General features: G+C 43.8%; 1 protein-coding gene across 10 annotated transcripts in view; it reads left to right on the top strand.

The window, feature by feature from the left end:
* LOC137423563 (rho guanine nucleotide exchange factor TIAM1-like) overlaps positions 1–16,298 on the top strand; it is a 209,775-nt gene that overhangs the window by 99,251 nt on the left and 94,226 nt on the right. For all 10 annotated transcript variants that reach the window (XM_078774029.1, XM_078774035.1, XM_078774038.1 and 7 more), the window contains one exon: positions 1,046–1,103. In XM_078774029.1, the coding sequence (XP_078630155.1) occupies positions 1,046–1,103 (58 nt within the window). The remainder of the gene's footprint in view (positions 1–1,045; positions 1,104–16,298) is intronic.

Below are 16,298 nucleotides of genomic sequence, written 5' to 3'. Positions count from 1 at the left end.
TGTGTGTGTGTGTGTGTGTGTGTGTGTGTGTGTGTGTGAGTGAATAAAAGAGATGTGTGTGTGTGTGAATAAAAGAGATGTGTGTGTGTGTGAATAAAAGAGAGAGATAGAATTTTGAGGAACAGAAATGAAAAAATGAGATGCGTGTGCGTGTGCTCTCGCTCACTCGTGTCCGTCTCCGCCCCCATCTTTGTCTGCCTCTCTCTACAAGTACAATGCTGCAGCCATGAATACTTCTAACCCCCTTCATGTGATTACAAGATCACACAGTGCAGGAATGATGGCTGGATTTAACAATACTTGTGTTGTCTTTATTAACATCGAAACAGCAGTATATTTTGGAAGCCAAAATGGCCTCCCAATAGAGTGCTTTTTTTAGGCCTTCACGCTGATGTAATTCTCTGTATCTTCATCTGACATCATTGTTTGAACACGAGAAGTTTTGTTTATTGTTCTGACGTGCACATCTGTGCCGAAAGCTTTGAATGTATCTTCTTCCTGCACATCATCATCAATGTACCACACACTCAACAAAGCATCCGTGCTGCCATTGCCAAGAATTTGTAATGTGTGCAGGGTGCCGATGATAATTCACCTAGTCTTTGCAAAATACACAGAGGGGTCTTTAACATCCATCAACTTACCAGTGCTGGCAGACAGGTCTGAACCCAGGCCAGACAGCTCAAAGGCGAGTGTGCATACCTCTCGGCTTTCCTGCCAGGCCCCCTCTTGCTGCTGTGCAGTGTCTAAGTCTATTGGGTAATCTTGTCCATGTGTTACATTAGCAGACAATGATTCAATAAACATGGAATATATGAATCGAGCCTTGGCTTGCAGCACTCTTAAGGGAGATGTTCAGTTTGGAAGACGAAACGGTTTGTGCAAAAAGCCGATTGAGACGTTTTCCTGTCCGTCGCTGTAAATCTGCGTACAAATGGCTGCCTTTTCTGAACCTGCATTTGCGATGCGGTGTCGAACACGAGCTCTTTCTCGAGATCCTTGTTAACAAAAGCTTCATCTGGGATTCTTTTCACTCTGATTTCAGCTTGGTGGGGATATGGAGCTCATGCTGACATGTGATGAAACGCTGCTCACACCGCTCGGTAAGTTGATGGCACCATTGTTTGTCACTGGTTTGCATTTGTCTCCATTGAATTCGCTGGCATTTCAAGTGTGATCCACGTGTTTTAAATCCCTTTGTTGTTGTCGTCGCGCGACGTTCATTTTTATCTTTGATTCATGAGACAAGTGTTTGTTTTTTTTCAATATTTAGGCCTCCAAGCCAGTGCGTGCGGCTGGGACACTGTTGTTCTTGTTTTGGTTTGTCATCATTCTATTATTGTCATGTCTCCCATGCTACAGTGAGGGAGGTGTATTGTTTTTCTTTATTTTCTTTCTTTCTTTTCCATCAATTACAATCACACATCCCTTCATATCTGATCGAGACAATCCTCTTCAATTTTGGAAATGGAGTATCTCGTCCAATGCATCCAGACAACAAATGTAGCATGGAGATACCTCGGCCTGATACACCTAGACTTTTTTTTTTTTAATCTACTTTCTATATGGGTTTCCCATCCTTGGTGTTGGCTTAGCGGTTCGGGTGCCGGCTTGGGATCCGAGGATCCTGGGTTCGAATCCCGGTCGATCGCTGAATTAACGCCACAGGGGTTGACTCAGCCTGTCATCCTTCCGAGGTCGGCAAATTGAGTACCAGCTCACTGGGATGAATGATCACAGTGTGTACCCCGATTCAGAATAGGTACACCGTATCCCTGCGCATCGTAAGAGGCGACCAAGGGTTGGCGTCAGGAAGGGCATCCGGCCGTAAAAACATTGCCTCAAACAGGGAACCATGATTGTCATGGGGCCTGCAAGGCCAACCCCCACTCTAGCGGGGAAAATGGCCTTAAAACGATCATTCATTTATATTATTCTATATAGGTTTCTCATTCCGATTTTAAAAAGTCAAAGGTGAAACAGTAAATATCATAGCTTTTCTCTTGCTGTTCCCTTGTATTTCCATTGATAAGAGATTAAGGTTTGATACAAATGCACTTTTGAACAGCACCTTTCAAAGGGTGTGTCAAACTTTTGGATTTGAGGCACTTTCAGGATTACACAGGGGTCAAAGGTAAACATCAGTCGCAAAGTTAAGCTTTTTTTACTTGGCAGTTGCCATGCCTTTGTATTTCAACCAATCCAGATAAGAGTTGGCAAAATGATACTTCAGCATATCCTTTACAGAGTGAAGTGGACAGAAGTTAGTTTGGTGCTTTTCTTTAGATTCCACTCTACGTCAATGGTCAAAATTAAGGTAGCTGGCCTGTTAAGTGTTTATATTTCCACCAATCTAGGCAAGGCTTCCTGTAAGAAATACCTTGCCACAGCCCTTTGAGAATCAAGCAGGTAGATATTTGTTGGTCTGTTCTCCTCCTTTTGATTTTACAGTGGTCTAAGTGGATGTGGGATGAGGAGGGAGAGAGAGACCTCATGGGTTTGCTTGCAAATGTGTGTGATTTTATTTACCTGGAACACCCACTCCCTATTGGAGCGGTTGGCGGAGGAGGGCCTTGGGGGATCATGCGTTCGTTCATATCTGCATCGTGACTTGCATTTTTATTCAGTCCTTTTCTCGCTTTGATTATACACTTTCACATTATCTTGGCCTATGATGCAGACTTGGCCATGTTATTATCCTCATTATTAAGCCGCTCCCTATAGCATAGGAGAATGCTGATACCTGTTGTAAGGTTTCTTTTTACAATTAGTACCCCCAATTTTTAATGGTACCTCAGTTTCTTCGACCCTTCGGAATACTAAACCACCATTTAGGTTTGTTTTCTTTTTTCTTCCCTTTTTTTTCCCAATGTCCAAGTTGTATTTCGGAGCCAGCTGAGACTTTCAGAATGAAATTTTGCATCAATAATGTCAATAGAAAGTGTGCGGGGTTGACATGGTTTTTTTTTTTGACATTTATCAAATTTTAAGGTAATGTCCTAATTATAGACATTTTAAACATTTTTCACCAAACCCCAACTAACGGTTATCTGATCAGAAGGAAATTGCACTCTTGATAGTCTAGACTCTAGGGCCTAGGTCATAGAGTAAGGTGCATTAGATCCTTCGCAGAACTAAACCACCATTTAGGTTTTGGTCCATTTTGTTCTACCAATGTCCGAGCTGTATCTCGGACCCAGCTGGTGCTTTTGGGATAAAATTTTCCATCCATACAACAACAACAACAACAACATGCATTTTAAGGCCATTTTCCCTGCTAGAGCGGGGGTTAGCCTTGCGGTCCCCATGACAATCTTCTCCATTTTGCCCTATGTTCTGCATCTCCCCTTGTTAACCCCCTTGCCCGCATTTCTTCTTCCACCATCTTTAGCCAAGTCCCCTTGTTAACCCCCTTGCAGGTCCACTTCCACCATCTTTAGCCAAGTCCACCATCACTCTCTCACCGCAGGCAGGTAGGTGGTCTTTCTGTCTTCTTCCGACTCCTCTCCGGCCTTGCACCCCCAGCTCTCTCTGTGCTCTGTCCCCCAAATATTCCTACAGGTCGCACAAGATCTGCCAGCAACCCTCTGATGGTTAAACTGCCGAAATCTCGGCTTTCTGCTCACCTTCACTCTTTCATTCCTCTTTTCTCCCGCCTCTGGAACAAACTCCCTCACTCCCTTCAATCCCACTCCTCCCTCCAGGTCTTTAAAACAGCTGTTCACCACCATCTCTTATCTTCCCCCATCCAAAACCTTGATCTTTTCTACCCCCGCTAATTCACCCCAGATCCACCTTGTTTGAAATTTCAACTTCTTTCCTGGAAGTCCTGGCAGGGTCCATATGTTTTATACCTCTCCCACCCCCCCCCCCCCCGCCCCCTTCCCATGTCCCCGCCCAAAGCCCTCTCCCTCTCACAGATCTCTCGATGTCTCCATGTCTCTCGGTCCCTGCTCTCAAATGTTGTGTTTGTGTCCTTCCCCCTCTCTCCCCATCTTGTCTACCGCTCCCGATGTTATATGTTTTATGTGTCGGTTTGTCTTTCTGTGTGATTAATGTTCGCTCTTTCACGAGCCTCGATCTTGTATACAAAAAAAAAAAGAAGTCTTTCTCGGTCTTCCCCGTCCTCTACTTCCTTCTACATTCATTTCCATCACTCTTCTCAACCAGTCACTTTCATCCTTCCTCAACACATGACCAAACCATCTCAACCTGTTCCTCTTCACAGCATCAATCACAGGCTCTATTCCCATCAATCAATCAATCCATCAATAATTGGAATAAAAAGTATGCATGTTAACCTAATGTTTTGCCTTGACATACTTTTTAAGATCCTTAAAAAGTCCCTTATATATTTTATCCCTTATACATTTTAACATGTTTCACTACAACTTGACTAAGGTTTGTCAGATCGGAATGAAATTGTTCTCTCTATATAGCCTAGACCAAGCCACATTTATGCTCAATTTACATCATACCCTTCCGAGTTAAAGGTCAAGTTCAAATCGAGGTCTGAAAAAACACTTTTTTTTGCCAATGCGGAATCTCAAAGGCTGCTTGACCTTCCATGATGTTCTTGCATCATAATGGTGGACCTGCATTGAAGTTGTGCATCTGATATTTGATTAGTGTCCTTGACCTACTTTTTTTTAGCTAATCTACGAAGAAGTCGAGAAGAGCTGTTGAAGCCATAACAATGTCCAGTCAGTCAGTATGACTTCTTCCTTCCTTCCTTCCTTCCTTCCTTCCTTCCGGCAAAGGCTCCATGACCAATTTTTTTCGTTTTTTCCCTACTCCTCCAAGGCGGTTCAACAGGTCCTTTTGAAACTCAGTATGATGATTCATGACTTGATGTGCAAACACTAATGGAGCCCTTTTCATTCATTTCCATCCAGGTGGTGAGATAATTAGCTAATTAACTCAAAATTTAATCTAAGTTTATATTTCCATCACATGTCGCAAGATTCCGTCATCGATGTTTCCTCGTTATTTTATTTTAACCTCTTAATCCTCTTAAAATAATCACTTAATTTAATCTTATCCTGAAAATTACTAGAGAGAAAGAGAGAGATAGAGAGAGAGTGGGAGAGGGAGTGGGTGAGAGAGAGGGAGACGGGGGGAGAGTGTGAGAGTGGGAGAGGGAGATGGAGAGTGGGAGAGAGAGAGAGTGGGGAGAGGGTGGGAGAGGGAGAGGGAGAGAACGAGAGGGACGGAGAGTGGGAGAGGGAGAGGAGGAGAAGAGGGAGGGAGAGTGGGAGAGGTGTGGGAGGAGAGTCCTGCACTTGGTGTGGAGAGAGAGGTGTGGAAAGAGAGTGCTGCACTTTATTAGGAGAGGGGCAGATAGAGGGAGAGGAGATGCAGATGACACCGAGGAACCGCATGACATCGCGAAGCTGCACCGCAGGCGTGTGGGGCCTAAACTTTGTGCTTTGATCCATCAACCAGTTGTTACAAAGGAGAATCGGATGTATTTTGGTTGTATTTAGCAGAGTGACAGTACGTGTCACCTGTGGATACTTTTCCCTGTGAATTAACACTGTGCATAGCGTTGGGTGGCTCAGGTTACTGAAATGTGTACGTAATACCTCGTCGCTCATTTGGTGCTGCCATCATTGTAAAAAGACGTGTGAACAGATCTCTCCCAAAATACCACCCGTTGCTAGCAAATATAACCCCCCGTTGCTTCACTGATGGGAATACCAAAAGAGAGCGGAGCAGAGAGGGAGTGGGAGCGAGGAGGGGGTAGAAGCGGGGTGGATGGGGGAGTGAGATGGGGGAAGGGAAAGGAGGTGTTCTCGACTTGCATTTGGTAAGGGGACTTGAGGGAAAAGGGGTGGGAGGTTCTCAATTTGCGTTTGGTAGTGAGACTTGAGGGGATGGGGTTTGGGGGCATTGTTTCAACTTAATTTGGTAGGAAGCAATTCATCAATGCAAAAGCCAAAACTGGCGTAAAATATGAAGGAGGGATCCATCAACGGTAACAAGACAAACGGTAACAGTAACAAAACAAAACAACAAAAGAAAGCCTTACTTAAAGTTGTCGGCCTAGTTATAAGAATCTGTAATTTCTTACAATTTACATATTTCACCCCAGATTTCGACACTTAGTCCATGAGCTCTGACCCTCAAACCAGAAGACAGATTTTGATTATATACTTTAATTAGTCCATGACAGTCCATCGTGGAAAATCGTATTTTAAAATGCATAAAATCTCTCCAAGCTCCTAATTTGAAAACTATATCACCTACAAAAGTGATATATACAGTGTTTCATTGGTTCTAAGACCAGGAATTTGATAATATGAGTGAGGAAAGTGAAAAAAAATACATTTTGAGTGCTTTATTCTACAGAAACCGTTGCAACCTGGTCTAAGTCGAGGCATTGTTGAGCAGGCAGAAACAAAATGGCGGCTTAAGACCCTTGCGAGGTGCAGCAGGCTGATCAAGATGGCGCTGCCATCTTGGTAACAGTTTTTTTTTGTTGTTGTTGTTGAGCACACCCAAAATTATCTTCAAAAAGAGAGTTTAAATTTACCCAAATATGTATATAGATTTTCATTATTGCACTCCCTTGGAGTTCCCAGAGTATACATGCAAAGTTCTGGGCCGCTTGGCTTCATGGGAGGAGCCACATACTGACACACAACCACTGACACACTTTTCCATTTACTATTATAGATTTAATTTAAACTCTTAATTTAATTTGATCTTAATAATTATTTAATTCAATAACTTGAACAAATTTTAACCTCTTACTGTCATTAATTTCCACTTGCTTTGAAGAATGGGAAAAGAAGTGTGGGTGGTGGACAGAGTTAGGGTGGGAGGCAGAGAGCGAGGGGATTGACCTTTTCGTCCTTTTTAGGCCTTCTGCTTTTTTTGTCTTTCTAACATCCTTTTTACACTTTGGACCCCATTAAACTTAAAACCTTTTACAACCTCAAGACCCCATAAAATGTGCAATTCAACTAAAACCTCTCAGCGCCTCAAGACCTTTAAGATCCTCTTTATCACCCAATGCAGCCTGTCTACGACTGCTCTCCATTGGGTGGAATTGATTAATTTGTGGTGAAATGTTTTTTTTTTACTTCCAGTAGGTGTGCATATGAGCGACTCTTGGCCTATTCACCACCTATGTGTAACATACATGTATACGTCCAATTTTCTCCAAATTTCCCTGATGCCAATATTAAACAATGCGAGTGACCATTAGGAATGGTGTTGTGTCGAATAAAGGCCACAATTGGGCCGTATGGGTGTTGGGGTTAATATCGCACGTCACGTATGAAGCTATGCCTGGAATAAATAACATATGAGGTCCCAAGGTACAAGTTATAAACAATCCATATACAGTCCACATCGGACAGGCAAACGGATACATCATTCATGTGCAAAGACTCATTTAAGCACCTTTACTCGCTAAAGATCGTTGCAGCCTACGTAGAGGCCTAGTAAATCACGACTGCTTGCATCTGTTAGTCTGTGGTGGATGCAATAAGAATAGAATGCCTCAAGGAAGTCGGGTTTCCTCCAAATTTTTATTTATTTATAAATAACAGTTGCGACTATTTAAAAAAGGTAATCGTACGTGCACATCGGACAGAATTATTGACTGAATAGTTTGTGGTTATAATTTTTCCCTCCTGTAGGTGTGTCCCAGGAAATGCCCTGATAAATCTATTTGTACATCTCAACACGGAGTTCGTCCAAGGCAGAAAACCCTCTTGAGGAGGGGGAGGGAGTTGAGTCGCTAGAACCTTCGTCATGTTCTCCTTGGTCCCTGTGGCAAGTTTGGTTGAGATTGCACAAGTAACTACCAAATGTATTGCGGACAGGCAGACAGACACCAAATTGCATATTTTAGTATGATGATTGTAATTACATTCTTATTATTAGGTTTACTCTCCATGAAATGGAGAGTAACCTATTATTACTGCTAGAGTTTTTCTTATTATTCTTCCACGCTATTTTGCACCTCCAAAAACTTCATAATTAAGTTTCTCAGCAACCGCTGGACGGATTGACAGGAAATTTTCATCAAATGATCGGCTCGGCTCGTAGAATTTTTAAATGCTAATGATGACGTCATAGGTCACGTGGTATGGGCGCCATCTTGTAAAACACCTTCAACTTTGCCCCTCTGTATCTCCGAAACGGCTCAATGGAAAAATTTGAGGAATGGCTCATTCTAAAGAACTCTGCAATGGGAACAAAAAACATGTGTATTGTGTATATCAAAAATGCTAACGTTAAGAGGTTAGAATTCGTCAAACACAGTTTTTCTCCCCCGAAAAAGAGATTTTTCCCCCAGATGCTTAGTTAAAAAAAACTGAGAATGCGAAAATTTTCGAAGTCATACGTCACATGGTTCGGCCGCCATCTTGTTTTCCGTGAAAAAACACAAAAAACCCTTTTTCTCCGCAACGGCTGAACGGATCGAGCCCAAACTTGGCATGCATATTCGCATACCCATGGCGAACAAAAAAGTCAGCGAGCACGATGTCATCCGACACGTGGTTTCAGAGTTATGACGTTTTCAAATCTCAAACTAGAAATGGAATCACCTCCATAATTTGTGGAGGTATCGAGTGGAAACTTTACACAAGTGTTCCTCATGGGGGGATGTTTAATCGTTACTTGAGACGTTTTTTTAAGACACATGGTTTGGCCGCAATAAATAATGGAAGTTAAATTTTAAAAAGCTTGTAACTCTTGAACCACTGCATGGATCGACTTGAATTTTTAATACAATGTAGCTCTCATCGGGTGGAACAAGTGTGCAAAATTTCAAGATGATTGGATGTACGGTCGCGAAGCTAAAGTCTTTATTGTTGAAAGAGGAACAAACACACCATTTTGTCCTGCCAGGCCACATCTCCCAGTGCTTTTGCCATTTTCAGTTTTAATTTCCTTTAAAAAACATTTTCTCTGCAATAATAGGGCCGATTGAGATAAAATTTTCACCATAGGAGGCACTCGGTCTGTAGAATATTTTAATGGTAATTATGACGTCGCAGGTCACGTGGTTCGGCCGCCATCTTGTTTTTCGTGAAAACACGAAAATCCATTTTTCTCTGCAACGGCTGAACAGATCGAGGCCAAACTTTGCAAGCAGAATCGCATACCCATGACGAACAAAAAAGTCAGCGAGCACGACATCATCCGACACATGGTTTCAGAGTTATGACGTTTTTAAGCATGAACCTTTAAAACCTAGCTCCTCCCTCATTTTTGATCCAATCGAGGAGAAAATTCACAGCTCTGTTCAGCATGTCAGTCTACTAAAATGTCATTTTAGAATTTGCGATAGGTCACGTGGTTTGGCAGATATCGTTAATTAAACGATTTTTTTTTTTAATGGATATCTCTTGAATCGCTTTGTTGATCGACGTGAAACTTCATACTCTAGTAGAAGTCATGAAGAGTAACAAGTGTGCAAAATTTCAAGATGATTGGATGTACGCTCGCGAAGCTATAAGTCTTTATTGTTGAAAGAAGAAGAAACACACCATTTTGTCCTGCCAGGCCACGTCTCACAGTGAGTGCTATTGCCATTTTAAGTTTTAATTTCCTTTAAAAAACATTTTCTCTGCAATAATAGGGCCGATTGAGATAAAATTTTCACCATAGGAGGGACTCGGTCTGTAAAATATTTTAATGGTAAATATGACATCGTAGGTCACGTGGTTCGGCAGCCATATTGTTTTTCGTGAAAACACGAAAACCCCTTTTTCTCTGCAACGGCTGAACAGATCGAGGCCAATCTTTGCACGCAGAATCGCATGCCCATGACGAACAAAAAAGTCAGCGAGGGCGACGTCATCCGACACATGGTTTCAGAGTTATGACGGTTTAAAGCACTAGGGCATGCCCGTACTATATATATATCTAAAAGTATATCCCCCCCCCCCCCCCTCTATTTACATGCAATGGTTTGGTCCAAAGCTAACGGCTTGTGAGTACGGTGACAATCCCCCCCCTCTATTTACATGAAATGGTTTGGTCCAAAGCTAACGGCTAGCGGAGTTTGGTAAAGAAATCGCCATAGCGTGCACAAATGCGCAGGAAAGCGAAAGAATCGCAAATTAGTTTTAATTAGTTGTAAAACATAGTTTAACGCCAACATAGCGGCAACATAGTTTGCCAACGTGAAATAAATGAATACGCTCTCAAATGTGCCAAAAAAAAAAAAAACGCTACCCGTACGCTCTACCCCGCCCGTACGCCCGTAAACAAAAAAAAACAACGCTCTTCGCTTCCGCCCTTCGCTCTGACTGAATTGGGAGAAATAATGCGCATAAGAAATCGAGAAATTATTATTTTCTCCGGAAGAAATCGAATTACGTACCGTAATGGCGCACGCGCTGGGCTCAGCATCAGCTCGCTCTCACATCGGCCACGCCTACGCAATAACGCGTTCTGTGATTGGATGCCGGAAGTTCAGTCCTCACTGTCCGGAAGGTCGTATATCGCAGTTACGATGAATCGCAAATTAGTTTTTATTAGTTTTATAATTAGTTTTAAAACATAGTTTAACGGCAACATAGTTTGCCGACGGGAAATAAATGAATACGCTCTCAAATGTGCCATCCGAGGCAGAGTGTGTTCGCCACGTTCGGCACACGTGATAGCTCGCTGCTCTCTGATTGGTTGAATCGTTTTTTGGACATAGCTCGGTAAGTACTTCTGCGATTAATTTAAAACCTTGAAAAGGCACATCCTCGGGTCCCCAGCAATATACTTGGCAAGTTTCAAGTATATCGGACCGGTAGTTGTCGAGAAACAGCGGTCACAGACATACAAACAAACAAACGTACAAACAAACATACACACAGAGATTACTGGAATTATAGATAGATGAACCTTTAAAACGTAGCTCCTCCCTCATTTTTGATCCAATCGAGGAGAAACTTCACAGGTCTGTTCAGCATGTCAGTCTACTAAAATGTCATTTTAGAATTTGCGATAGGTCACGTGGTTTGGCAGATATCGTTAATTAAACGATATTTTTTTTTAATGGATATCTCTTGAATCGCTTTATTGATCGACGTGAAACTTCATACTCTAGTAGAAGTCATGAAGAGTAACAAGTGTGCAAAATTTCAAGATGATTGGATGTACGGTCGCGAAGCTAAAGTCTTTATTGTTGAAAGAAGAAGAAACACACCATTTTGTCCTGCCAGGCCACGACATCATCCGACATCAGTGCGTTTGCCATTTTCAGTTTTAATTTCCTTTAAAAAACATTTTCTCTGCAATAATAGGGCCGATTGAGATAAAATTTTCACCATAGGAGGGACTCGGTCTGTAGAATATTTTAATGGTAATTATGACGTCGCAGGTCACGTGGTTCGGCCGCCATCTTGTTTTTCGTGAAAACACGAAAACCCCTTTTTCTCTGCAACGGCTGAACAGATCGAGGCCTAACTTTGCAGGCAGAATCGCATGCCCATGACGAACAAAAGAGTCAGCGAGGGCGACGTCATCCGACACATGGTTGCAGAGTTATGACGGTTTAAAGCATGAACCTTTAAAACGTAGCTCCTCCCTCATTTTTGATCCAATCGAGGAGAAACTTCACAGGTCTGTTCAGCATGTCAGTCTACTAAAATGTCATTTTAGAATTTGCGATAGGTCACGTGGTTTGGCAGATATCGTTAATTAAACGAAAATATTTTTTTTTAATGGATATCTCTTGAATCGCTTTATTGATCGACGTGAAACTTCATACTGTAGTAGGAGTCATGAAGAGTAACAAGTGTGCAAAATTTCAAGATGATTGGATGTACGGTCTCGAAGCTATAAGTCTTTATTGTTGAAAGAAGAAGAAACACACCAATTTGTCCCTGCCAGAACGTGCTCACGATAACGCGATCTCCCGCGGTCATTTCAACAACAAATGAAGTTCCAATTGCAGAATTATCAATAGGTGAGGCATATTAACAAACGAATGAAACAGATTTGCTCCAATTCTGACTATTTTTAACTCGATCGTATTTCACTCAAAGTTATGAGCGCCTGAAGAAGAAGAAGAAGCGTTTAGCTTCTTAGATAAAATAAATAATTCTGTCTGCACTCTGCAATTTCAGGTTAATTTTCTTTTTAAAATGGCTTTTTCTGCAATCAGTGCATGGATTGACATGTGTGGATGTGTGTGTGGGTGTGGGTGTGGGGGGGGGGGGGGGGGGGAGGGGTGTGTGTGTGTGTGTGGGGGGGTGTATTTGTGGAGGGGTGTTCGTGTGGGGGGAGTGGTGTGGGGGTGGAGGGATGTGTGTGTGTAGGTGGGGGGGGGGGGGGGAGTTGGTGTGTGTGTGTGTGTGTTTGGGGGGAGGGGTGTGGGTGGGGGTAGGGGGGATGTGTGTGTGTGTGTGTGTGTGTGTGTGTGTTTGGGGTGGGGGGATGTATGTGTGTGTTTGTGTGTGTGTTAGGGGTGGGGGGGATGTGTGTGTGTGTGTGTGTGTGTGTGTGTGTGTGTGTGTGTGTGTGTGTGTGTGTGTGTGTGTGTGTGTGTGTGTAGGTGGGGGAGGTTGGTGTGTGTGTGTGTGTGTGTGTGTGTGTGTGTGTGTGTGTGTGTGTAGGTGGGGGAGGTTGGTGTGTGTGTGTGTGTGTGTGTGTGTGTGTGTGTGTGTGTGTGTGTGTGTGTGTGTGCGTGTGTTTGTGTGTGTTAGGGGTGGGGGGGATTTGTGTGTGCATGTGTGTGTGTGTTGGGGTGGGGGTGGGGGGTGTAGAGATGTGTGCGTGTGTTTGTGTGTGTGTGTATGTGGGGGAGGGGGTGGTGTGGAAGGGGATGTGCGTTTGTGTGGATATGTGTGTGTGTGTTGGGGGTGGGGTGCGTTTGTGTATGTGGAGGGGGGGGGGGGTTGGTGTGTGTGTGTGTGTGTGTGTGTGTGTGTGTGTGTGTGGGGGGGGGGGGGGGGGAGGGGTGTGTGTGGGTGTGTGTGTGGATATGTGTGTTTGTGTGTGTGTGTGGATGTGTGTGTGTTTGTGTGTGTGTGTGGATGTGTGTGTGTGTGTGTGTGTTGGGGGTGGGGTGTGTTTGTGTATGTGGAGGGGGGGGTTGGTGTGTGTGTGTGTGTGTGTGTGTGTGTGTGTGTGTGTGTGTGTGTGTTTGGGGGGAGGGGTGTGGGTGGGGGTAGGGGGGATGTGTGTGTGTGTGTGTGTGTGTGTGTGTTGGGGGTGGGGGGATGTATGCGTGTGTTTGTGTGTGTGTTAGGGGTGGGGGGATATGTGTGTGTGTGTGTGTGTGTGTGTGTGTGTGTGTGTGTGTGTGTGTGTGTGTGTGTGTGTAGGTGGGGGGGAGGGGGGGTTGGTGTGTGTGTGTGTGTGTGTGTGTGTGTGTGTGTGTGTGTGTTTAGAGGGGTGTGCGTATGGGGGGAGGGGTGTGGTGGGGGTAGGGGGGATGTGTGCGTGTGTTTGTGTGTGTTAGGAGTGGGGGGATTTGTGTGTGCGTGTGTGTGTGTGTTGGGGTGGGGGGGGGGGTGTAGAGATGTGTGCGTGTGTGTGTGTGTGTGTGTGTGTGTGTGTGTGTGTGTGTGTGGGGGGGGGGGGGTGTGTTTGGAAGGGTGTGCATGTGGGGGGGGGGTGTGGGTGTGTGTGTGGGAGGGGGTAGGGGGGATGTGTGTGTGTGTGTGTGTGTGTGTGTGTGTGTGTGTGTGTGTGTGTGTGTGTGTGTGTGTGTCGGGGTTGTATCCAAGGGGGTTGTGTCAAAGCATGTCCAATGAAAGTGGGGTTGTATCACAAGTGGGGTTGTATCAAAAGTGGGGTTGTATCAACAGTGGGGTTGCATCAAAAGTGGGTGCGAGTAAACCGGTCATCACTGCCAGCAGTTTTAAAGTGGCAGTTCTAGTTCTTATTGTTATTATTTTTAATACTAGTTTTGTTTTTTTTCTGCAATAGTTTGTGACATTTCTCTTGGAGATGTGTTCATTAATAACATGTTCTTTCTGAGTCCTGAGGTTTAGTATATATCCACCACTGGACCTGATTTATGGCTTTCAAAAATAAAAATTTAAATATCTTCAGAAGCAGAAGCCCTGAAGCGCTCAATCCTAAATTTCAGAAACATAATTGATCGACCGAGGTGCTTCAAGTTTACAAAGGAGAAGCTTCTCTGGAAAATAAAAGGGCCGACATCGGGCAAAAAAATTCACAATTTTTCGACGTTTCAAATTTTAACGGAGAAAACTGGTACATATAGATGGGATAAACTAGTATGTTTAGGTTGTAGGCTAAATTGGGGTATTTAGGTTGTAGGCTAAACTGGCATGCATCGGTTATTGGCTAAACTGGTGTTTTTAACCTGTGGCTTGTCGCAGGTCTACAATAACTTCATTTTGCTGTTGTTGGGGTTCTTGTTTGGGGTCAGTTTTTGAAATGTGCACCCATTGGTCGGACAGCTGTCGGACCACACCCACATCTGTCGCTTGACTCCACCCACCACAGCACAAAGACAAAATGATGGTAATCAAGTGTTACATTACGTAATCAAGAGTTACCGTATGTTGTGCAAATTACGGGGAAAAAAATATTGCTAACTATGTTGTCATGGCCATAATGTGTAGTTTAAAAATTGTGTTGCATAATTTTTGAATGGCTCCATATTGGGGTTAAGCAATCCATGAACTTGTGATGATTTGGCTCTTTTGATATAACCGTGGGGATGGTGACATGGATAAGAGGTGTCGAGTTAATCTTTTAATAGCGCATTACATGTGTTTCCCCATTGCACTGTTCATCTTTAATAGCACAATCAATGTGTGTTTCCTATTCATGCTGTTAATCTTTTAAGAGTGCTTTAAATATGCGTTTCCCAATTGGCCCGTTACTGGATTTTGTCGCAGGTTATGAGATTACAGGCTAAACTGGTATTTTTTTATGGATTACAGACTAAAGGTATATTTATGGGGTGGGGAAGAAAGGGGGGGGGGTGGATATGTGGAGGTAGTCATTGGTTTGGAAAGGATTGTGGGTAGGGATTGGAGGATGGCATGAGATAGCAGTGTACTACCATAAACTTCTGCACTTTGTCGGCAAGAGTGAAAGAGAACAGGCTCTGGAAGCCAAGATGGTTCCACAACTGGAAAATAGAGGAGCAGAAGAGTTGTAGTTGGCATTAAGCTTGGATTTTGACAGCTTAACCGGGGAGGCGCAGGAGCGAGGTGGGAGGGGGAGGATACTCGAAGAACATGTGCTTCTTGGAGGAGCAGGGGAAGGCCTGTGAGAGCAGAATGAGTAAGACTTGTGGAGAGGTAGTTGACCAACCTTCCTGCGATACAAGAAAAACAGGCCTTGTGTTTTGGCCTTACTGAGAGAGATGCCAATGATGTTGACGGCTTTGGATTCCACCCCTTTCCTGCCCTTGTTCCTTTTCTTTTATATATTGTTAAGAATGTCACTTCTGGGTAACTCCAAGAGGGCAGCATGTCTCTGAGAGACCACTGACGTCATCTGCAACACTCAACTCTGGCCGGATATTCGCCCCCAAAGTGGGTTTACCATACCGATGACATGAACGAGGCAGATAGGGAACCATGCCGGTGACTATGCGGCATTTAATTAATTGGCCGAATGAACCAACGCGATGTTCAGCATTTTGTGGGCTACCATTACAATGAAGTCGGACCAATCACCCCAAGAACGCTATTTCAGATCAACTGCAAGCAGGCTAAACCAGGACACATTCAACAGTTGCATTAATTTATTTAAAAAGTGAAAGAGCGAGAAATGACGAGAGTAATGATGAGGATAAATAAATGAGAGAAAAAGGTGGGAGAAATTCAAAATGCAAGAAAGGGTGGGAGAAATTAGACACAGAATCACAAGCAATTTAAGCACATATAAAAACACATATACATTTCCTCTTATTCTGCCCCGGGAAACCTGCAACGATCACTTAGCATAAATACATTACTGGATCCGGATACCAAAAGGAATGACAGAGACTTTGGCTGGAGGGGAAAATAATATAGAGGATGATCATAGAGAAAGAAAGGTGAACCTGCGGCTGCTACATTTAAAGCGACCGTTGCCACGGCCCAGTGCCTGGATCCACTCCTCATGCTTCCGCCGTCCACTCGTTGAGAGTGTTATAATGTTTGGTAACACCTCCGCAGCCCCGTCCAACCCACGCGATGCTCTACTGGACTTCGGAGGACTCGTCCTTCTGACGTGAGGGTGTTGGCATTTCGAAGGCAACACGGAACTGGCCCTGGTGTTAAGGATGGCAGGTTCACTAGAGTATCATTTCAAAGCTGACACGGAGCGAAAGGACTGCAGGAAAATGTGAGGAAGAAGAAGTG

The sequence above is a fragment of the Myxine glutinosa genome, chromosome 3 (assembly GCF_964187855.1).
Source record: "Myxine glutinosa chromosome 3, kmMyxGlut1.1, whole genome shotgun sequence".
In the NCBI taxonomy this organism is placed as follows: Eukaryota; Metazoa; Chordata; class Myxini; order Myxiniformes; family Myxinidae; genus Myxine; species Myxine glutinosa.
This window is presented reverse-complemented; position numbering and strand designations above follow the sequence as displayed.